Source organism: Temnothorax longispinosus, chromosome 7 (genome assembly GCF_030848805.1).
Source record: "Temnothorax longispinosus isolate EJ_2023e chromosome 7, Tlon_JGU_v1, whole genome shotgun sequence".
NCBI classification, from domain to species: domain Eukaryota; kingdom Metazoa; phylum Arthropoda; class Insecta; order Hymenoptera; family Formicidae; genus Temnothorax; species Temnothorax longispinosus.
The window spans coordinates 8,975,151-9,000,061 of NC_092364.1; the positions used below are offsets into that span (position 1 = coordinate 8,975,151).

The window sequence follows — 24,911 nt, forward strand, 5'->3', positions numbered from 1 at the left end:
GCGCGCCCTCGTGGATCCGGGCTTTGAGGTGTCTCTAGTGACAGAGGCCCTCACTCGACGTTTGCAACTCTCTTACGTTCCCGCCACCACCATCATCCTCGGCGTCGGTGGAGAGCGAGCTGGAACAGCCCATAGACGTGTCCAACTAACAATCAAGTCGCGGATAACAAACGCCACTATTACTGTGTCAGCTCTCGTTATCCCGCGACTAGCGGCTCACGCCACTCATGACGGGGCCGTGTTTCCAAAATGGCCTCATTTAGAGGGGCTCCTTCTCGCAGATTCGGATCCGCAAGTCGCAGAAGCGGTAGAACTGCTACTAGGCGCTGACGTGTACGCCTCCATTGTCAAGGACGGACTTCGGAAGGGAGGACCATCAGAAACTCCAACGGCGCAGAAAACGACGCTGGGCTGGCTTGTTTCCGGCTCAGCTGGCTGCGCCGAGCAGGACACCACCGTGATGTCTCCTCCGGGCTCCACCGACGAGAAGCTTCCGGTGCTGGCTCAAAAGGTGGTGGAACAGAAGAAGCCTGAGGACCCTCCGCCACCACTGACAAAGGAAGAGCTCAAGCACGAAGACCTGCTCCTGCGCACACACGTGCGCCACGGCGGGCAAAACATGAGCCGACTTCCTCCAAAGGAGATTCCTCCCGACCTGCCACGAACCAGAGACATCGCTCTGCGAGCCTCACACAACGTCAAGTGCCGAGGCAAGGATAACCTAGCCTCCCAAGAAGAGTGCTCTAACACAAAGGAGTACGAAGAACTCGGGCATATCAAAGCGAGCATCAACGGCGGGCGGAGCACAATCACGTTGCTTTCGGCTAAAACCAAGATAGCCCCCATCCAGCGAGTCTCACTTCCGAGCTTGGAACCGAATGTTCCTGACGAAGAAAGGGCTACTTTGGACTGGCTTCCAAGAGGACGGGCACTCGTGCAACAATGCACCCATCGACGGGTTCTATGTGTGCGATGGCGGGCGGCATACCCCCTGAGCATAACGAGAAGCCTTCCATCTCCATGGGTGACGACGTCGAGGCCTTGCGCACACACCGGCGTAGACCACACTGGCACTACAACGACGAACAACATCAATCAATGGCTATTCCTGCAGCAGATGCAAGGTCACTTCTGGGGGAGGTGGTCCAAGGAATGCCTACAGACTCTACCAAGAAGTACGGCAATCCACCCAGGCGACGATTAGCAGCTGCAAGTGGTGACTGTCCGAACAGCGACCACCATAATGACGCGGCCCGTAGCAAGGATCGTCCTCCTGCCATGTGAGGACCAGCAATCATAGGACAGCATTATTTCGTTCACCAAACGAGGCGGGCGGTCTCGCAGGCGGATGCGTACTCCGAACGGCGCGCCTGCGAGAGCGGCAACCCGTTCTGCAAGCTCAAGCCCGCCAGACCGGGCGCGCGCGGCACCACCCCACTCGCGCGCCGCAAGTAACACCTGTCGCCGCGGGGCGGCTGTCATTACTCGCACTTAAAATTCAGACGGAAACATTTATAAGGGTGAGCCTGCCCACAAGGAATTCATTGGTCTCTCGCATGGACACTCCTCCGGGCGTTACATACACCAGGGTAGAGCGACTGCGATTGAGACTAATACCAAATCCGTTTCCCGTTCTTCAGAACGAAGTGCGAGCAACCAGTCGCACTTTTACCACAGTTTCGAGAGTCAGATTCACTCGCCTTAGACTTAGAATTCCCTGCCGTTCCGAAACATAATTACATATTTTTATTTTGTAATGTTACCTCTTTAATTCTTTTGTGATTAAAATGATTTTTTGTAATATTATAATTTTATTAAGGAGAATGAAAGCTCTACTACCACTTGGATTGGGATAGAAAGACCCTTGAATGGAAACACAAAGATATATATCACACTTGGGTTTTATTTTTTAAAAGTAGTTGCACAACAATTATTTTTCAAAGCAATATATATATATTCTCTTTGTAATTGACGCAATTTAAAGATTTCATATATTTCTTTGAAATACATATCACTTGGGTTGAGTTAAATAACGCAATTTTGTGATATAATAATTTTGTTAAGAAGAAATTAAAGCTACTATCACTTAGGTTAAATTTTTGGATTTACAAAATACATTGCGTGTACTTGGCGCCTTTTTTTACCTTTTTTGAAAAGATAATTTTTTACTTATATTATGGTGCGTCTCCACCTGCGAGTAAGAACTCTCGAGAGCAAAAAGAAAGAGAGAGAGAGATACTCTCGAGAGTCGTTCTCTCTCTTTATCTCTTTTTGCTCTCGAGAGTTCTTACTCGCAGGTGGACACGCACCATTAACGCATTTTGTAGTGCATTAAGCAGGGAAACAAATTACATTTTTATTGAATTAGCAAATTAGTAATTAGTCACAAAAAAATTACTAATTAGGTACATAAAAATGAATAATATTTAGATAAAAGTGATTTAGGCATTACTTAAGGAATTGGTAATTTTTTCTAAAAAATTTTCTAGTTACGTGAAAATTAGTATTTAGGTGAAAAGGAATTAATTTCTTTTGTAAATTGGTAATTAATAGGAATAAAATCTTTATTATTAAAATAAATGGTATTTATTTAGAATACGGGCCTGAACGCAAATATAGATAAAATTATGTTCAATCGACGCGTTTTTGCACGAAATGAAAGAATCTGACAGATAAACGCGGCGGTCTGCCTCGCGAAGCGAGATATTAATCGTTAAAGTTGACGACTATTCGGGTTAGAAAATCTGACATACCGACGAAATGCAGCGATACGAGCACAGAACATATACTGATACGAGTGGATACGAGCATGCGCTTTGGCCACTTGCGCATGCGCTGGGGCCACAATCACGTAATTTTAAAGAAATGGACATACACACGTATGTGTGTGCCCTGCTTTAACGAAAATCACAGCTTCTATAAAGCAGGGCATATACACACGTGTGTGTGTGCCCTGCTTTAACGAAAATCACAGCTTCTATAAAGCAGGGCATATGTACACACGTGTGTGTGTGCCCTGCTTTAACGAAAATCACAGCTTCTATAAAGCAGGGCATACACACGGGTATGTGTGCCCTGCTTTAACGAAAATCACAGCTTCTATAAAGCAGGACATACACACGTGTGTGTGTGTGCCCTGCTTTAACGAAAATCACAGCTTCTATAAAGCAGGGCATACACACGTGTGTGTGTGCCCTGCTTTAGCGAAAATCACAGCTTCTATAAAGCAGGGCATACACACGTGTGTGTGTGCCCTGCTTTAACGAAAATCACAGCTTCTATAAAGCAGGACATACACACGTGTGTGTGTGCCCTGCTTTAACAAAAATCACAGCTTCTATAAAGCAGGACATACACACGTGTGTGTGTGCCCTGCTTTAACGAAAATCACAACTTCTATAAAGCAGGACATACACACGTGTGTGTGTGCCCTGCTTTAACGAAAATCACAACTTCTATAAAGCAGGACATACACACGTGTGTGTGTGCCCTGCTTTAACGAAAATCACAACTTCTATAAAGCAGGACATACACACGTGTTTGTGTGCCCTGCTTTAACGAAAATCATTAAACAGTTAAATACTTTTAAAGCGCGTTACTAACTTACATAGGTTAGTTGACGCGTTTTAAACATTTAAATACTTTTAAAGCGTCACTAATCTATACGCCGAAAGAATATATATCATTTCAAATTATGTTACACTTCTGACTTACCAACCAAATAGTTGTCACGTGATCTGCTGCATGCGCGTGCGGCCACTGAGCATGCGCATATGGCCGCAGGGCATGTTCGTAGTCGCTACATCTCGTCGGTATGACAGGTCTCATAACCTGATAGTCGTCACATTTAACCGTTAATATCTCGGTTTGCGAGGCAGACCGCCGCGTTTATCTGCCAGATTTTTTCATTTCGTGCAAAAACACGTCGATTGAACATAATTTTATCTATATTCGCGTTCAGGCCCGTATTCTAAATAATTACCCTTCTTGTGACGCCCATCCTAATATCGTGACACTTCGATCCTTGCGTGACGCGACCGAAATTTGGAATTAAACGATCGTATTTTAACGATGAGAGACCACGGTGTTGCACAATACATATTTCTAGGTTATAACTGACTGACAGCGCGCTGAACGCACTGTCTGCACTGAGCGCACACGCACACGACGCACATGTATGTACGTATATGTCTCTTTTCAATAATCTCAAATGTCATCTATTGATGCTTGATGCAAAAGCAACCATACATACAGCGACGATGACGACGTTTCTTAATTGGAAAATTTAACATTTCAGACTTTACGTCGCAATATCTCCGCTCGTAGGGCACATAGCGGAAAAATAAAAACACGTTTATTACATAATTCAAACCTAATTAGCTATCGATTAAGCCTACTTATTGTTACTACTACTTATTGAACTTGATTCGTTCACTCGTTATTGAGATCTCAAAATCTCGGGTACTTGCAACTCGTCCGTTCGCGTAAAGATGCACGACGGTCTCGCACTGCACGTGGTACTTGGCGCGGGACACTACCGTGTGTCTCCTTGATAGAAAGTAAAAGTAACAGTTCGTAGTTTTTTTATTTTTAGAAAAATCTTAAATATAAAAAATCCTATTTTTTATATCTTACAATAATTTTTGTAACATTTTTTTTTATAAAAACATTACCAACATATTAATGCTACAAAATAAATGTTAAATATTATTGTAATGTACAAATGTAAATATAATCTTATTATTTTTCAAAAATGTTTAAATCCTTTTTTTTTTCATAAAAAAGTAATTGCTTAAAGATCACTTTCCGCGTATTTTTAGCAATTATGCAACACTTTAAGCGAAATGTCAGAGAAATTTTAACACGTTTTCAGAGAAATATCACCAAGTTTTCAAAAAAGTTTTCGGAGAAATTTCAGTTTAATTTCACAAAGTTTTCAGCGAATATATTCAGCAATTTGGCTAAAAATTTTTTTTCAGCAAAATTTTAGAGAAATATCAGTAAATTTTCAGAGAATTTTTAGTAAATTTTCAGAGAACTTTTTGGAGAAATTGTAGCAAATTTTTAAACAATTTTTAACAATTTGGTTAAAAATAATTTTTTAGAGAAATTTTAGAGAAATTTCAGTCTATTTTTAGAGAAATTTCAGCAAATTTTCAGAAAAATTTTCAGACAAATTTACGAAGAAATTTTAGTTTAATTTTAGCGAAGTACTTTTGCTGAAAAAATCACTTTTAGAGAAATTGCAATAAAATTTCAGCGTCTTTTTAACAATTTTGCTGAAATATTACTTTCAGCAAAATTTCCGCGAAATTTCAGTAAAATTTTTCCACCAGGGCGGACATCCGGGTACCCGCCCGCTTGCCCGTTACTAGTTGTATATGGATCTGGACCAATTCCGCAGGTATCCGGATAATTCGGGTACCCACATCCTATAAGTACTTAACCTAACTCGAATTATCTCTGCATGGGTACTCGCGGAACCTGTTCGGATCTGTATACAGCGGGTAACGGGCGAGTGGATGGATCTCCGGATACCCGGGTATTCCGAGCTTTAGTTTTGACGAACACTTATGGCTAGGATGGCTAGGATTTCTTGGTTAGCTAATAGCTTTATACATATATATGTATATCTTTCTTTCTCACACTTCCGGTTTGACTTCAAAAGACGGAGCCAATCAGAGATCATTAACGGTTTTTCTGATTGTCTGATCTCTGGTTAAGGATTTCTAAACTTACAATTGTTAGTATGTACTGTCAACCGTGTTATACTTTCAAAGCGCTTGTTACTTATTTGAAATAAAAATTATTATATTTGCATTTCTTCTCTCTACTTACATAATTATGACAAAAATTTAAAATTTACTTTTTTCTAAATATTAAATTTAAAGTATTAAAAAAGTGGAAAATTTTTATAAAATAATTTTACGTAAAATTTCTTTTATTATTTCTAACAAAATATAATGAGAAAATAGAATCTGTTATAATCAGACATAAAGAACAAAATATAATTGTTTAAATATTGAAAATATATTCCTTAGAGTAAAACAAAACTAATAATTCTAAAAATTCTCTCAGACAAAAACCTTACATTTTGATATCTATTTAAAACATAGCACATTGGTACTTATAAAATAACAATATAATTTTTGAAAAGATGGTTTTGATAAAAATTCCTCGAAAATTTTGAGTTTTTTAAGTTTATCTAGATAATAAACACTCTGATTTATTTATTCGTTTCTTATTATTTTTGATAACATAATCATTTTTAAATAAAAGGAAACAACTTACCGACGTTATGATCCTGCGCGGCATTCGCGATATCCAAGAGACGGCGCATCTGTCGTTTGCGCACATGCGCTTGCGCACTGCATGCTGCCAGGGTGGTAAGCGCGAAATCGTAATCGGTTGATGGATCATGATGTTGCAAAGTACCGATTAGATCGTGTCCGTGAAATTGTCTTGGATCCATGCACATCGCGTTCAAAGCCAAGGTATAGCGTGCCAATTGCACCGGAGAAAACCCCTCTCGATGTCTAAAATCCAGAGTTGCGAAGAATTAATTACTTTTTTAATTAATTTCGGTCTTTAGCTGATGATTAATATTAAACAATGTAATTAAATATGTTTGATTAACGATTGATTTAGCGGAGTTAATCAAAAGCCGTTTAATTAATAATTGATATGAGCGAATTTAATTGAAAAAATTTTAATTAACAACTAATTTGTGTGAATTTAAGAATATTTCTCTCCATTAGTTCTGGCAACTCTCTCACATATAATGTAACAACCATTTTAAAAACTCGTGCGTTATGGCCTTATAAACTTTAAACTATTATGATACTGTAATAGTATATTGTGCACCAAGAGGAGAGAAAGCAGCGTTTTTCGCCCGCTATGCCGGGTTTAAAGTATCAATTTTCTTCCTTAGGGAGAAAAGTAAGCCCTGGCGTGAAATTGGCCACTTTCGCCCCTCTCTACAGACATGGAAAGTCGAACTTTCCGTGGAAGTATTGTGAAAAAGTATTTCTCAATCTTCTATAATTGTTTGTGCTTAAAATAATAACATAAAGTTATAAATATTTATGTAATTTTTAGGTTGCACTTTTGAGATCATTATAAGAAATTTTGTTTAAATATATCATTATATTTTTTAAGTATAATTAAATCGTTAGATATAAATAAGTACAAAATGTAAAGAACAAGTTTCAATAAATAATATATATAAATAATTAAAAGCGGCCAAATTTTAAGCAAATAAAGGATGTTGAAAATAAATTTAATAACTTCAATAAAAATATACAATCTTGTTAAGGTAGTTCTCCGGTCCTTGTACTAGAGAAAATCGATTTTCTATAGATTTTCTTGAAACTGTGAATATACGTTAATTTAGGTGTGCTTTATGCGTGGTATAAACTTCAGTACCTTTTGCGGTATAAAAAAATCAAGATACTGAGCCTCAAAATTTCAACTTTTACTAAATTTTGGTAAAAATTGAAACTTTGGAGGCTCAGTATCTCGATTTTTATACCGCAAGAGGTACTAAAGTTTATACCACGCATAAAGCACACCTAAATTAACGTATATTCACAGTTTCAAGAAAATCTATAGAAAATCGATTTTCTCTAGTACAAGGCCCGGAGAACTACCTTAACGTTTCGAGCCTTACTTGGCCTTCTTCAGAACGATAAATAACAATGAATAACACATTAAAAATATCTCGTATCAATTTACAATAAAAGAATCGGAGTAGATCTGACGCTTCAATTTACAATAAAAGAATCGGAGTAAATCTGACGCTTCAATTAGAATAAAAGAATCGGAGTAGATCTCACCCATGAAATATGGACAGATAGTCAAAGTGAAGTCGGAGAGTACATCGTCGAATATTCGTCAAAGTTACATACAATATCGGCCGTACTCTTCATTGTATGACCCATGTGTGTCCTTGGAAACCAAGTAAGAGTTCAATAATTGTATTGAAAAACCTTCTCTGTCGCAGATCACCTTAGTGGCAACTATACAGAAAATTTTTTTGAAATTCCCGTAAGAAACAAAGTAAAATTTCTTTACTGAATTTAGACTAATAAGAGACTCACATAAGCGGTCAATACCACAAGAACGAGGATAAATTCTTTCCATCATCTTACGAAAGCGTGTGATCACCGTGAAGATCAATTACAGCTGACTGAGAAAGTATTCACATCGCAAGGGCACAGTAACCAATAGTCATTGTTGTTAACAGACATTTAAGATAACAAATTCAAAATATCAAAATAGACATCGTCCAATAATTCAGTGTCCTTGTTTAAGTTTATACCATTTGGCTGGTCTTTAATATAAATCATTTCCGCGATCAATCTTTTTTGGTAATTATGCTCTATTTTTAAAATGCGTGTATTATTCCAATCAAATGAATGATTGAATTTAGCAATATGTTCTGAGACAACCGAATGTTTGGACTCATCCAGTCTAATATTGTTTCTATGTTCTTTCAATCTAGTATGCAATTGTCTCTTAATCTGACCGACATAAGAAGCATCACAATCCTTACAACAAAATTTGTATATTACATCGCTGTTAGAAAAATAGAAATTCCTATCCTTCTGGACCTTAGTGATGCTACTAAGTTCATTAAGAATACGATATCCCACATAACTTTCTGATTTATTCACAGCTGAACCAATGATTTCCGAAGTAATTTTGACGAATATTCGACGATGTACTCTTTGACTTCATTTTGACTGTCTGTCCATATTTCACGGGTGAGATCTACTCCGATTCTTTTATTGTAAATTGATGCGTCAGATCTACTCCGATTCTTTTATTGTAAATTGATACGAGATATTTTTAATGTGTTATTCATCGTTATTTATCATGGTTCTAAAGAAAGCCAAATAAGGCTCGAAACCTTAAGATGATTGTATATTTTTATTGAAGTTATTAAATTTATTTTCAACATCCTTTATTTGCTCGAAATTTGGCCGTTTTTGATTATTTAGCTGTTTTGCTTAGTCGAGCGAGATCATATAAAAGGGTATGATCATTATAATGAGTGTTAATCATATAATGGTACTAAGCCTTTTTCTTTTATTAGAGTAAATAAATTGCTATCACTTTATCATTAAATAAATTAATGTTTTTGTTTTATTTAGAAGATAGAGCGATTTAATTATACTTAAAGAATATAATATTTAATTAAATATTTAACTAAAATTTCTTATAATAATCTGAAAAGTGCAACCTAAAAATTATATAAATATTTATAATTTTATGCTATTATTTTAAGCACAAACAATTATAGAAAATTGAGAAATACTTTTACAGTATCATGATAGTTTAAAGTTTATAAGGCCATAACGCACGAGTTTTTAAAATGGTTGTTATATTATATGTGAGAGAGTTGCCAGAATCAATAGAAAAAAATATTCTTAAATTCACACAAATCAATTGTTAATTAAAATCTTTTCGATTAAATTTGCTCACATCAATCGTCAATTAAACGGCTTTGGATTAACTTTATTTAAATCAATTGTCAATCGAACAATTTTTGATTAATTCTGCTTAAATTAATCGTTAATTAAACGATCTTCGATTGAATTTGCTCATATCAATTGTCAATTAAACAACTTTTGATTAACTCCGCTCAAATCACTCGTCAATCGAATGATATTAATTTTGCTAAAATTAATCGTTAATTGAATGATCTTCGATTAACTTTGCTCATATCAATCGTCAATCGAAGAGACTCGAGATTACATTTATTCACGTTAATTCTTACTTAAATGGTTTTTAATTATATTTATTTAAAATATTTATTAATTAAGTTGTTTTAATTATATTTATCTAAATTAATTATTTAATTTAAAAATTATAATTGATTATAATTCAAACCCTGCTATCACAAGTAGCAGCAAACAATTTATGTAAGAGCGTTTAATATAATGAATAAAATTTATATCCAGTAGGTATATATTTATATCAATACATGAAAATTAACTCTTCGGGACACTCATACATTGTGAGTTTAAAAGATTATTAATAATCAATTAAAAAGACGTTAAATTGTAGCATAGAGACGAAAACAATTAAAATTGTTCTATTTTTAGAGGATCGCAGAGGCATTATAATACATCTTCGAGAAAAAAATTTTTCATATATAATTATATGTAAGTATATAAAATAAGTCCCCATATATATGTATATGTTTCCTTTCTCTTGCGTAATCTCTGTTCGTATATATAAATGATAGATAATGGCAGGTTTACGCAGTTTAATGTATAACTTATTTGGCAAACGTACAAAGAAAACGAACGGAAAATGTAACGAACGCTCACACACATCAGAGAGAGAGAGAGGGAGAGAGGGAGAGAGGGAGAGAGGGAGAGAGGGAGAGAGGGAGAGAGGGAGAGAGGGAGAAGAGAGGGAGAGAGGGAGAGGGAGAGAGAAAGAGAGGGAGAGAGGAAGGGGGAGAGAGGGGGAGAGAGAGAGAGAGGAGAGAGAGAGAGAGGGAGAGAGGGAGAGAGGGAGAGAGGGAGAGAGGGAGAGAGGGAGAGAGGAGAGAGGGAGAGAGGGAGAGAGAGGATGAGAGGGAGAGAGAGGGAGAGAGGGGAGGAGAGGGAGAGAGAGAGAGAGAGAGAGAGAGAGAGAGAGAGAGAGAGAGAGAGAGAGAGAGAGAGAGAGAGAGAGAGAGAGAGAGAGAGAGAGAGAGAGAGAGAAAGACAAACAAAAGCAATCTACACTCCCATACATGACGGTAGCGTTTTATCGCGTATTGATCCTAATGCTATGCATTCCAACATCCTCTCTATCAATACGCTCGATACAAATAATGTATGCAAAAAAAAACTTGCAACTTAAACATGTTTCTCACATAAAACCTTTTTACGCTCTTATAGACTGAAGGTTTAACATTTTTACGCATTTTTCATGCTTCGCTTTAGGTAATGCTTTTAGTTAGTATGTCAGGTAACATATTTTCGGATTCTAAATATTTGACCTGAATATCCCCATTTTCTCTCGCTTCTCTAGAAGAGTGATACCTGATAGCAATATGTTTGCTCCTACCATGATACACGTTGTTTTTACTTAATTGTATCGCACTCTGATTATCGCAAAATACAGTAGTTGCGCTGTCGACAAGCTTCACAAAACCCATATATTCTAATAACCGTCTTAAATATATCGTTTTTTAGATGTATCCGATAAGGCTATGTATTCCGATTCTATCGTGAATAAAGCTACCGATTTTTGTTTTTTTGATTCCCAGCTAATCGGCCCATTCGCCAATATAAAAATATTTCCTGAACATGATTTTCTATCATCGATGTCGCCTGCCCAATCGGAATCTACATAAACGCGTAGCACATTATTTTGTTTACTATATGTAATACAATAGTCTGTCGTGCTCTTTAGATACCACAAAACTCGTTTCGCTAATTTCTAGTGTATTAAACCGGGATTTCCGCAAAAACGGCTGAGCGCGCTAACTGAAAAAGATAAATCTGGGCCTGTCGCGTTAGATAAGTATATAAGTCCACCAATGAGTTCTTTATATGGTACGTTCTTCATTTGAGTCCTCTCTGCTTCAGTACATGGACATTCTTCTTTGGAAAGTTTTACATTTGCCTGTAATGGGGTCGTAACAGGTTTAGCGTCTATTATACCAAATTTCTCAAAAGTAATTCGCATATATATTTGCGCTGCGATAGTTTTATGCTAATCCATCTCATACCTGTTAATCCATCTCTTTTTATATTAATCCTTAATATACTGCTCGCTGGACCTAAATCTTTCATTTGAAAGTGACTCATTAACATTTTCTTAATTCTAGTCAATTCTTTAATATCACGAAGCACGAGACGCTATAAGCAAATATCTACATAAATGACAATTATAACTTTATTCTCTTCCGCGGAATTAACATACATACACGGATTTATATCAGTCTTTCCCATACCTATACTTAATAAGAAATCGTTTAACCAAGCCCTATCTGCTTGTTTCAAACCATATAATGCTCTCCGTAGACGGCATACCTTATCCTTTTTATTTGGATTAACGAACAATTCGGGTTGCTTTATATAGACTTCTTCCGTGAGATCTTCTTGAACGTAGGCCGTGACAATGTCCATCTGATGAACATGCATTTTTTCTTCCTCTGCTGCTGCAAGTAAGGTTCTTATGGTATCGTATCTCGCTACAGGCGCAAATATTTTATTGTAGTCTATGCCTTCCTTCTGCTCACAGCCTCGAACGACTAATCTCGCCTTGTATTTATCTATAGAACCGTTTTGATTCTTCTTTATCTTAAAAACCCATTTGTTAGATAGTATCTTCTTGCCCGTTGGCCTTTCGACTAGTTCCCATGTTCCATTTTTCATTAGTGAATTATATTCTGCTTTCATTGCTTCTAGTCATAACTGTCTATCTGCCCGGCTTAGCATGTCTTCCACATTTGTCGGATCATGTTCGCCGATGGTATAATTCGCTGCATCTTGGAATAGTCGCCTTGGTCTACCAGGTTTGCCTGTTCTGATCTTCTTCGGCCTTCCACGTCCTCGGTTTACTTTGCTCTCGGTTCTCATCTTCCATTGATCCACTTGGTTCGTCATGTGGATCATCATCTTCATTGCTGATTCCCCTTGGAGTGTCGCATGGTTCTTCACGGTCCACGATTGCGATTGGAGTATCATATTCTTCCTTTTCTTCTATCAATTCTGTTTCCGTATCATCGTAGTTGTCAATGTTTTCTTCGTTTAAATTCATTGAAGCTTCAAAAAATTCAACAGCTTGATTGGAATCCGGCTGTGCATCTTCGAGAAAACGCACGTCACGGCTCTTGATAATTCTTTTCGAGCCTGGCTACCACAACCTGTAAGCTTTGGCTTTACTTGAATAGCCTACTATTATCATCGGTCTCCCTTTAGCCTCAAATTTCCTTCTATTCGTTCCTTTGATCAAGGATATTACCTTGCATCCAAAAGTACGCATGAAACCCATGTACGGTTTTCGATCGCTCCACATTTCCAACGGTGTTTTATTGTCCAATGCTTTGGTTGGACATCTATTCCTTATAAAATTGGCTGTATTTATTGCTTCTGCCCAGAGACTCATAGGCATCTTGGATTGTAGCAACATGCATCGTGTCATTTCTACTAATGTGCGATTGGTTCTCTCAGCCACGCCATTTTGCTGGAGAGTGTGGAGTGTGGGGTACTGTTAATTCGTGCTTGATACCCTCTGATTCCAATAATCCTGAAAATTCCTTTGAAGTATATTCCTTTGCGTTATCTGTGCGTAATATTTTAATGCCGTAACCACATTCTCTCTTGACTCGTAACATGAATTTTCTGAAAGCAGGCAAGACTTTTGAACAATTTTTCAACATAACAACTTCCGTATACCTTGTGTGATCATCAATAAAGGTAACGAAATATTTTGAGCCATCAACGGATGTGGTGCTTATTGATCCACAAATGTCTGAGTGAACCAAACCTAACTTATCTTTTGCTCTGTTCGCAATGACTTTCCATATGGAATTTGGCATATCTTACCTATATGGCAGACCTCGCAATTAAATTGAGCCTCATTTGGATTGAAGTCGATTCCGCTTACCACATGTCGTCATTTTTCAATTTCTTCAGATCGTTAAATTCAAGTGGCTAAATCTATTATGCCACCGTTGCAACTTCTTGGATGTACGATCTTCGGAGTTAAATGCGGTTTCTTCATTACCGCTATCGACTAAATATAGTTGTCCTCGACGCTTGGCTGTTAGTGCGACCGATCCATTCGAACGTTTGACTTACGCACTTTCCTTTCTGAAAATTACAGTGTAATTATTATCTGTCATTCTGGAGATACAGATAGTAAATTATTTCTGAATCTAGGCACTAAAATCGCATCACACAGTTTTACATTGTTTGACGTGTTTCTCAGTCTCATTTTCATTTTAATATCACCGGCACCTTCAGATCTAACACAGTGCTCTGCTGCTGTATATACTTTGCATGCTTTGTCTTTAGAAAATGTGCTGAATTTTTTGCGATCATTGCATATGTGTCTCGTTGCGCCACTATCTAAACACCGCATTGTACAGACTTCTTGGGTTCAGCGTTTAAAACTATGGCTTGCATCGCATCTTCTGCTTTACTATCTGGAACGAATGTCTTCTTGGCTCTACAGTCGATTGCCCGGTGGCCGACCTTGTCACACTTAAAGCAGCTTCCTTAAAACTTAATAATCTTCTGTTTCGCCTGATGTTCCTTTGAAGCCTGTCTTATGATTTCCCTTGCCTTTAACTATTAATGCATCATTTTGATTAGTATTATCATATTTGGAATTTCGTTCATTTAGTTTCGCTTCTTGTTTTATTAATTTTAGTTTTAAAGATTCAATATCCGGTACTTGATCACGCGATTCAATCGCCACACAAAAACTGTCGTATTTTGAAGATAACGAACTTAGCAACATTACCGATAATAACTCATTAGGAATCTTTATTGTCAAGAAATATTCAGGACGTTGTGGTGGCGCGTGGCGACATCTGTATGTCACATAGAGTAATATTAAGGGGGGGCCCTATTCGTCCTACTTCTTGTGCGCGTAGTACTTTGTGTGCGTGTAGGTGGGTCCTCCGCCTTACAGTCAGTGACTCTTGAGCGATCGTCTTGATGACACGCTAACAGACAATTAAGCCTCATATTGTTAACCTCATTCAAAATATAAACAGATCAACATTTATACCGACCTCTTCAAGCTGCTCGGTTTTCCGCGTAAAGAAATGAACGTATTGAGTCATAGATTGACTCGCATCCTTCTTTTTTTTGTATAATTGTTTGTAAAAGACGGCTTTCCTCACCGGCTCTTTTGATTCATGTATCTTTTCTAGTTCCAACTAGGCTTCGCTCGAAGTTTTTGCCTTCTTGATGTGTGTGAGCTGGTTCTTCGATGTGCTGAGCGTTATCAAACGCTTTTCCATCTTTCGTCTTCTATTCGATCTCGTTATGTTCAGTTAAAACTGTTTCGCTGACGAATCCCTATAAATCATTGACTATAAGGACACTTCTCATCTGAATCTTCCATAATTCATAATTCGTGTCTGTTAATTTTTCGATGTTGTACGTTGCGCTTGACGCGGACATTATTCCTGTCGCGATTCTTCACCTTTTACACTATATGCCTTTTATGCGTAATAGAAATATCCACCACGTCCCGATAACGAGCCTGGACCCATAATCTAATGGCAGGTTTACGCAGTTTAATGTATAACTTTATTTGGCAAGTGTACAAAGAAAACGAACGGAAAATGTAACGAACGCTCACACACATCAGAGAGAAAGAGACAAACAAAAGCAATCTACACTCGCATACATGACGGTAGCATTTTATCGCGTATTGATCCTAATGCTATGCATTCCAACAATAAAAAAAAATTATAAAAAGAATAATAAAATAATTAAAAAGATAATTTTTGCATTGTTTTTTTACAAAAAATTAAAGTTTGAGGAAATGACAAAAATTGCATATACAGGGTGTTTTCTAACATGTGAGATTTACTTCAGCAGTGAATAAGAGACACAAAAACAATGAAAATAGTTCTCATATATACATATGTTCTATCCCGGGAAAAAATGGAGGAGATCTGACCATGTCTGATTTGATAAAATGAGATACAATGAGACCTGAAATTCAAGTAAAGTCAGATCTGATTGGATACAATTTTATCTCGCCAGATCTGCATGGCCATATTTAATCACATGCAGCCAGATATGCTGAACTATAATCCGATCTCACCAGATCTGACCATTGCTGCCGTTCGATATTGAATCGCAGATCCAATCGGATCTCTTCTAATCGGACATTATTTGATTGCTTCAGATCTCCTGAAGTACGAGCAGACATTATGCCTCAGATCTTGTCGGATCTGAGCAGACCTAGCCAGACATGTCTTGATCTCACCAGATAAGACCAATCTTGGCTTACAAAGTTGTGTTGCTGATTCAATCAGATCTCTTCCGATCTTGCCGGATCTGAGCAGACCTAGTCAGACATATCTTGATCTCACCAGATAAGTCCAATCTTGGCTTACAAAGTTGTGTTGCTGATCCAATCAGATCTCTTCCGATCTTGCCGGATCTGAGCAGATCTCGCTAGTATAGAACTTATAAAAATTTCGTTCTCAAATTGTCTATTATTAATTTTTATACCCAATGTTGGACATTATATCAAATATAATATTAACTCTATAAAGGGAAAGCTTTTAAATATTATAATATTAAATATTATAATATTAACTAATAATTATAATATTAACTCTATAAAGGGAAAGCTTTTAAATGATTTTTGGTCAAAAAATCAATTAATTTTTATATTAAAAACAATTTTATCAATTTTGAAGCATTAACATATATAATAAATATAGTCTCTTCCAATTTAATAATAATTGTTAATTTCGACACCATATTTAGAATTTATTATAAATATTCCATTAAAAAAGTACCGTGCAAAATTAATTAATAATAGGTAAATATAAAAGATTAATGTGTATATATATATATAAAACATAAATCTTTTAAATTATTTTGCAAACATACCTTATAATTTAAACTAATAAAATAATATAATCACATATAAACTTATATAGTCATATAAGATTATATATGATCAGATCATAATGCTGCATCTCAAAGTATCCAATAGATGGCATCCGACGGAATCTGATTCTCGTATTTAAAATTTGATGAACAGTGGTATAAGAACGGTATCAGACACGGCAGTGTCGTGCTAAGTTGCGCCAAGTTATGTAAATCGTGGAACGGCACAACTTTTGTATCGTGGAGTCCACTTTTATAATAATAAAGTGGCACATTTAAAAAATAACATTTGAAAACAATTTTCTGCAGTGGATGGACACCGGATCGGATCAGATTTACTCATGTCTGATTGGATCTGAGCAGATATAATAGATTATTCTCGTTACATATCTGACTCTATCCTCTAGGATCGGATCAGATCTACTCATGTCTGATTGGATCTGATCAGATAGGGCCAATATTTTGATCAAACCAGATCTGAGTGGATTGGATCTGATGAGATCTGCTCAAATCTGTTCAGATCTCTTCCATTTTTTCCCTTGACCTTGTTTCAGAATTATAACCATTTTTGTGCTCCAGTAATTTACTTACCTTTATAGGAGGTGCTTGAAATGGCATCCTTCAGTGTATGCAAACTTGCATCATATCAAAGAATTTTTCAATCTTTCAAAAATTCAACGCATTTCATACGCACAGCAAATTAGTGAACAATCATAAAATTCCAAATGGTATGATAAGTTATTTTTATACATACAGAATGTCTAATAATAGGTGTAACACTCGCCGTTGGTAGGTAGAGCGAATCAAATTGAATAGAAAAGTCTTGTTTTGCGATTATGGCAATAAATAAATAAAAAATAAATTTAAAAATATCTGCGAATCAGTGTGCGTCGCGTGATTCGGTTAGAAGAGACAGCCCGGTGTTTGCGCGGAGGCCTAATAACGTCATGCGTAGCCATCGCTTCCCATATAGTACAAAATGTTTTCAAAAAATATTTCTGAATATTTCTATAAAAATATTGCAAGAAATATTTTAAAATGGCTTTAGGAATATTTTAAAATAGTTAAAAAACCTTTTGTGGTAACATTTTTAAAAATATTTTAAGAAAAATTTTTTAAAAATATTTATAAAAATGTTTTTCTTTATCACCTAGACAATATTTTCTTAAATATTTGAAATATATTTTTGAAATATTAATTTAAATCTACATATTTATTGTTTTATAATCTCGTTCCAAGATATCTAAAAATATTTTTTTTATTATTGGTACTATAATCTTTTTTTCAAATATTTTTGAAATGTTACAAAATATTCTTAATTAAAAAAGATGCATGTTAACGCATTTTTCCGTGCTAGTTCGGAACGACGCCGCTAGGCGGCGCATAATGGTAAGACTAACTCGTAAGTAAATTTTAGTTGAGGGCTAATATAAGCAGGTCTCTGGCGAAGCAAAATCATGACATTTGCGAGGTATATATTTCAAATATCAAGATGTATACTTTTCAGATATTAAAAAAATCTTTCCAATGTGAAACAATTATTGCTGATTGGATTAACCCATTAGCACGCGGGGTGTCAAACACCCTAAAACGAATTTCGTCAAGTTTAGGCATCTTACAGTAAAATTGATTATCCCTGACTTAAACATAAAATAAAAATAAGTTTTATAAAAATCAAGATTTTAATTCAGAAAAAAGGAACACAGGCGATCATGAAAATAAATACCTTTTTTAAATACCCACTACAATAATAATTTTTTTCGTAAAGTACTTTATCTCAAAAACATTGTGTTAAATTTTTATCAAAAAATATTTATTTTTGACTGAGATATGATTTTTTTAGCAAAACAAGCTATTTTTTACAACAAATTTTTTTAAAGCCTCAAAACTAAAAAATTTATAGTTGAGGCTAATGGGTATCATTTTCCAGTGTTTAATGTATGTACTTGATTTTTTTCAAGCCTATTGGAGTCTCCATTTCGCCGTACCCAACGTTCAAAGTGTGTGGGGTGTACAACACCCCGTGTGCAGATAACGTTCGATCGCGGACGTCTGCTAGTTAAGGGTTAAACATATTTTATTTTACAAAGTAATATTTCTAAAAGATTTTACAAATATTATTGAATATGTTTATTTGCAATCTTAAAATAATATTTTTTAAAATATTCTTCTAACATGATATGGCGGACATAAAAACATTCTAAAAATATTTTTGTGAATTATTTCAATCTTTCTAAAAAATATGTTGTGCTGTATGGGAGCGCATTTTTCCGTGCTAGTTCGCAACAACGCCGCTAGGCGGCGCATAATGGTAAGACTAACTCGTAAGTAAATTTTAGTTGTTAATGTGGGGCTAATATCTTAAAACATATCCCATACAGCACAAAATATTTTAAAAATATTTTTAAAATGTTTCTATGTTCGCCAGATCATGTCAGAAAAATTTTTTCAAGAATATTTTTAAAAGATTTTAAATAAACATGTTGTATAATATTTGTAAAATCTTTTAAGCCTGATCTACAATGTGCTCTTTGCTTCCTGTTTTTTGCTCTTAACCTGTTTGCGACTATCCCGTATTTCGCAATTGCGTCGCGTAACGCGATGTTTTTTGTTCTTTGTCGCCTAAGATAAAAATTGACGAACTTCAGAAGAGACAAGAAACATCATGTTACGCGACGGAATTGCGAAATACGAGATAGTCGCAAAGAGGTTAAGAGCAAAAAACAGAAAGCAAAGAGCACATTGTAGATCAGCCTTTAGAAATATTGCTTCCAAACATGAAATATGTTTAACCCAATTAGCAATAATTTTTTCACGTTAAACATATTTTTTTAATATTTGAAAAATATACATCTTCACATTTTACTTTGGAAAATATTATTTTATATATTTATATTCTATATCATCGCACAGCAGTGTTGGGTGAGCTTTACGTTGTATTGCTGACAAAGATATGTCTTACGAATGAATGAATGTCATGATTTTGCTTCGCCGGAGGCCTACTTATATTAGCCCCCAACAGAAATTTACTTACAAGTTAGTCTTATCGTTATGCGTCGCCTAGCGGCATCGTTACAAACTAGCATCTTTCTTAATTAAGAATATTTCATAAAATTTCACAAATATTTGAAAAAAGATTATAAATAAGTCAATAATTAAAATATTTTTTAAATATTTTGGACCGAGATTATAAAACAATAAATATGTAGATTTGAATTAATATTTCAAAAATATATTTCAAATATTTAAGAAAATATTATCTGGGTAATAAAAAAGAACATTTTTATAAATATTTAAAAAAAATTTTTTAAATATTCTTAAAAATGTTACCACAAAAGGTTTCTAAACCTTTTTTAAAATATTCCTAAAATTATTTTAAAATGTTTCTTGCAATATTTCTGAAATATTTTTTGAAAACATTTTGTGCTGTATTGTGATGGGATATAACTGGAAGAGGCATTGCCTATACCTCCCGTGGAACGAGCCGTGTCCAACATCGTGCGAGAGAGAGAGGTAGTGGATCCTAATTGCCCGCAATGCGCATGCGCCATGTATCGTCTGCTATATGGTTATCGATATCTGCGCATGCGCATTGCGGAGGATCCACTACCTTTCTCTCTCGCACAATGTTGCAAAACTAGAATTGACCGAATGCTGTAGTACATTCGCGTTTTAACTGAAATAATTAAGTTAAAACTAGAATTAACTGACCGCTTTAGTAAATTTGCTCTTAGTGAATTCGCGCTCTAACGTGTCACCGGCGCGCTTGTCATTTGTCTAATACGTGCAGTCGTGCAAGTCAGTACAGTTGTGGACGGTGCTGATCGTCCACAACGCGATGTGTGCATCTGAGAAACGTCCACGACGCGTTGTGGACGGTGCTGATCATCCACGACGCGATGTGTGCATTTGAGAAACGTCCACGACGCGTTCTGCATAACTTGCATGTACTTTCAGTTATAAAGCGAGGTCCACGCTGCCTACCGGCGGAGGTGGGTGCGGGAGGGGGGCCGAAGGCCCCCCTTGCACCCCACGCGCGCGCGCGCGCGCGCGTGTGTGTGTGTGTGTGTGTGTGTGTGTGTGTGTGTGTGTGAGTGACGCCTTTTAAAAGTATTTAAGTGTTTAAAGCGCGTCAACTAATCTATGTAAGTTAGTGACGCGCTTTAAACAGTTAAATACTTTTAAAGCGCGTCACTAACCTACATGGGTTAGTTGACGCGCTTTAAACACTTAAATACTTTTAAAGCGCGTCACTCACACACACATACACACACACACACACGCGCGCGCGCGCGCGGGGTGCAAGGGAGGGCCTTCGGCCCCCCTCACGCACCCACCTCCGCCGGTAGGCAGCGTGGACCTCGCTTTATAACTTAAAGTACATGCAAGTTATGCAGAACGCGTCATGGACGTTTCTCAAATGCACACATCGCGTTGTGGATGTTTTTTTCGCTCACTGAGCGATTTCGGTGTTTGGGCGTAACACATGTATGTGTAGCATTGCCGATTAAGAGATTTCGCGTTTTGACTGTAAGAGAAACACGTTAGACCGCGAATTTACTAAAGCAGTCGGTTAATTCTAGTTTTAACTAAATTTTTTCAGTTAGAACGCGAATATACTAAAGCACTCGGTCAATTCTAGTTTTGACTAAATTATTTCAGTTAAAACGCGAATTGCCAAGCTGGCTTAGTTAAAACTAGAATTTACCAGTAAATTCGGGTTTTGACGGATTTCGGGTTTTAACTGTAACATATATATATATACAATACAATACATAACTTGAGAGCTCATTTAACATAAGAATTTCGAAATAGCTTGAAATAGACATAAGCTTGGTAACACCTCGTTTATGTAGTGACGTAGTCACGTGATCAGTCACCCTTTTTATGTACTTTGCATCGCGATGTTACGCGTTGCTTGATATTAAAATTGAGGAAGCTTTTTTGAAAATAATATGAGAGCTACGTTCTTTTTTTAAATTCAGCTAAGCAATCGACATCATTAATATAAGTTTATCTCCAAAAATGCAATAAAATAAAACAGAAAATGCAAAACCTTTTATTTTTTTAAGAGCAAATAAAGCAAGCATTTTTCTAAAAATAATTGTGCAGATTAAAGCAATTATCACAGATTTTTACCTCCAGAGCAAAAGCACGATTTCAAGTTCCATCTGTTTGGCAATGAGTTGCAATTCAAGAGGCGCCGGCGGTGCGACGTTATCATCACCGGAAAGATTGGCCAGACGAAGAACCAGAAGTACTCGATGTGTGTCGTTACCCCAACTGGCATCTTTATCCCGTTGACTCCATAACCACGTGGCCGCTCGCTCGAGAATGGTTTCCGCTTCGGCGTCGGCCAACGTTACCTCAGAATTGCTCGCTGATGATCGACAGTTTTCTCGTTACAATCAATCCAAAGATATTATATGTTACAACATATGTGGAAGGCATATGTTATTACAAATAATCTTTTAAATTTTTATTTCAGTAAGTATTGTTTAGATTGAAGAAATATTTATTATAAAACAAAATATTTATAAATACTAAATAAAATATTTTTTAAAATTCCTCTTTTTATTTATTCATTGGTCAAGTGTTGTTTAATAGAGTTTGTCTTGTCGAATTATTTCTTTTATTAATCTTATATACATATAAATAGAAATACCTACCTTCTGCACGAGAGAAAACACATAACCATCCTAGAAGAAAGATCACAGCAGCCATGTTTGCTCTGCCCCACATGATATTCGGACGAGTCTCACAAATTCCACTTATACTACTGTAAGTCAAATCACAACCGTAATCGTGAAACACATTTTAAAAAAACACAATTTAAAAGATGTGATATAAATCTTGTCAACTTTGTACGTATATTTACAATTATTTAGAAATAATTAATAATTTCTCTAGAAGTATATATTATGTAATAATTTCTCAATTTCTTGTATTTGTAGAAAACTTTGCATTCTGCATAAATGCAATACTCAAAAGCGTGGTTACCCACACAGCAAAATATATCACCAAGATATCTAGAAGATATCTGAATGACGGAATATTTGATAGCGTAAGATATCATGAGAATATCTCAGAGACATCTCCAAGATTATAAAATGCCATGATAATTTTATCTTAAATATGATATCTGATTCTGCATATATATCGGATATCTATGCCTCATTTAAAAGCAGATATAGTCCAGTCAAATTAGACAAAAAAAAGGCTTTTGCTCGGAAGTGAAGCGGTATTTATGAAACCTTTTTAGGGTTGTTGGGGGGATGTAGAAGAGCTTTTTTCTGAGTTGTCGGGTTAATCGGACCGATGGGTTTTTAAGGGGGGGAGGGGGAATGAAAAATTTTGTTTTTTTGCAATAACTCGGCGAATTTTGACCGTACATGATTGATTAACCTCTCATTTTGTAGCTCTTTTAAAGCCCTACAATTCATTTCGTGAAGACCCTAACTTAAAATCAATATTTGTCGAGTTCTAGCCGGTGAAAGTGGGAAAAAATGTATTTTGTCGCGGTTTTTTGCGTTTATCTCGTTTCCATTAATAGATAGAAATGTGCCGCCACTGACAAAGTTGTAGGGCTTGAAGAGACCTACAAAACGAGAGGTCAGTCGTTCAGATTCGTTAAAAATTGAGCCCAGGGAAGCCTCTGGAAGTCGCGCTTTTAACGCGTGGCCGATCGTCGCCGCGGCGACGATCGGCCACGCGACTGTGCGTGTCGAGTCGAGTGCGCTCGGGACTCGGCGCGTATTTCGCTTATCTCTCTTTTTGAGTATAAAGTTAATGAAAAATTGTAACATGAGCGAGTGTTTTATATGCAACGAGCCGTTAGGCGGCGATAACGTGTACGAAGTTAAAGCGAGAGGTGTGCAAACTCTGAAACGGGAAATTGTAGAAAGAAAAAACGAAGAACATCGGCGTTTGTTGGAAAACGCGCAAAACATTATTGTTCACAGAAGTTGCTACAAGCGTTACACCGATTTGAGGCAACCTCTTACGAATAATGTGAAAACTGATTTTGGCGAAATTGGTGAGCAAACCAACGAACAACCAACGACCGAGCCTGATTTCGATATCGCAAAGCAGATGAACAACATCACGAGACAACATCACGAGCGTCTTCGACGATGTGATAGACGGCAACGATTCAGACGAAGACGACGGTCCAACGTTACATTACATGGGCGAAGAGGACAAAGCTGACAACGAGAACGATGAACTTCCTATTGATACATCAAACACAGAACCTTCACCAAAGCGCTTGAAAATTCATACCGTTTAATTTTATTGATAGCTTTTTTCATTATCTTTTTCATGTCTTTTATTTCACAATAAATGTATCATTTCATGATATTAAATAGAATTTAAACGCAAAAAACCGCAACAAAATACATTTTTTGTCGAGCGCACTCGACTCGACACGCACCGTTGCGTGGCCGATCGTCGCCGCGGCGGCGCGCCGCCGCCGGCGACGATCGGCCACGCGTTAAAAGCGCGACTTCCAGAGGCTTCCCTGGGCTCAATTTTTAACGAATCTGAACGACTGACCTCTCGTTTTGTAGGTCTCTTCAAGCCCTACAACTTTGTCAGTGGCAGCACATTTCTATCTATTAATGGAAACGAGATAAACGCAAAAAAACCGCGACAAAATACATTTTTTCCCACTTTCACCGGCTAGAACTCGACAAATATTGATTTTAAGTTAGGGTCTTCACGAAATGAATTGTAGGGCTTTAAAAGAGCTACAAAATGAGAGGTTAATCAATCATGTACGGTCAAAATTCGCCGAGTTATTGCGAAAAAACGAAATTTTTCATTCCCCCTCCCTCCCTTAAAAACCCATCGGTCCGATTAACCCGACAACTCAGAAATAAGCTCTTCTACATCCCCCCAACAACCCTAAAAAGGTTTCATAAATACCGCTTCACTTCCGAGCTCAAATGTCTAATTTGACTGGACTAATATGTTATATACAACCCAAACAGCAAGAAGAAAAGAATTCTTTTTAAAATCTCTATTTATGAAATTAATTGTTCTTCCGTATTTATTCTCTGTTCTAAAATAATGCTTAAGAGTTCAAAAGAAAATCATTTTTATGTCATCAATTCTGAGTCTTTCTTCAAATATAAAAAAAGTTCTTTTTATAAGAATTCGTAATAAATTCAAAATTATACTTTGATACTATTCCAATATTTTGCATTTTGCCATCTCTGCACTGTATGATATCTCGGAGGTATCACGAAAAATATTAGAGCCAAGTGTCTCACAGGTTCGCCTTTTATCCTAGTGCGTAAGGATTTTTGCTTA

General features: G+C 36.4%; 1 protein-coding gene across 6 annotated transcripts in view; it reads right to left on the reverse strand.

Annotated features, from left to right (window-relative positions):
* The window catches only part of LOC139815798 (uncharacterized protein CG3556), a 120,663-nt gene that overhangs the window by 74,849 nt on the left and 20,903 nt on the right, over positions 1-24,911 (reverse strand). For 3 of the 6 annotated variants that reach the window (XM_071782977.1, XM_071782976.1, XM_071782975.1), the window contains 3 exons: positions 22,268-22,377; positions 21,738-21,996; positions 6,292-6,536 (listed from right to left, as the gene is read on the reverse strand). In XM_071782977.1, the coding sequence (XP_071639078.1) occupies positions 6,292-6,536; positions 21,738-21,996; positions 22,268-22,340 (577 nt within the window). In that variant the 5' untranslated portion in view covers positions 22,341-22,377. The remainder of the gene's footprint in view (positions 1-6,291; positions 6,537-21,737; positions 21,997-22,267; positions 22,378-24,911) is intronic. The other 3 variants (XM_071782980.1, XM_071782979.1, XM_071782978.1) reach the window with 1 other exon arrangement.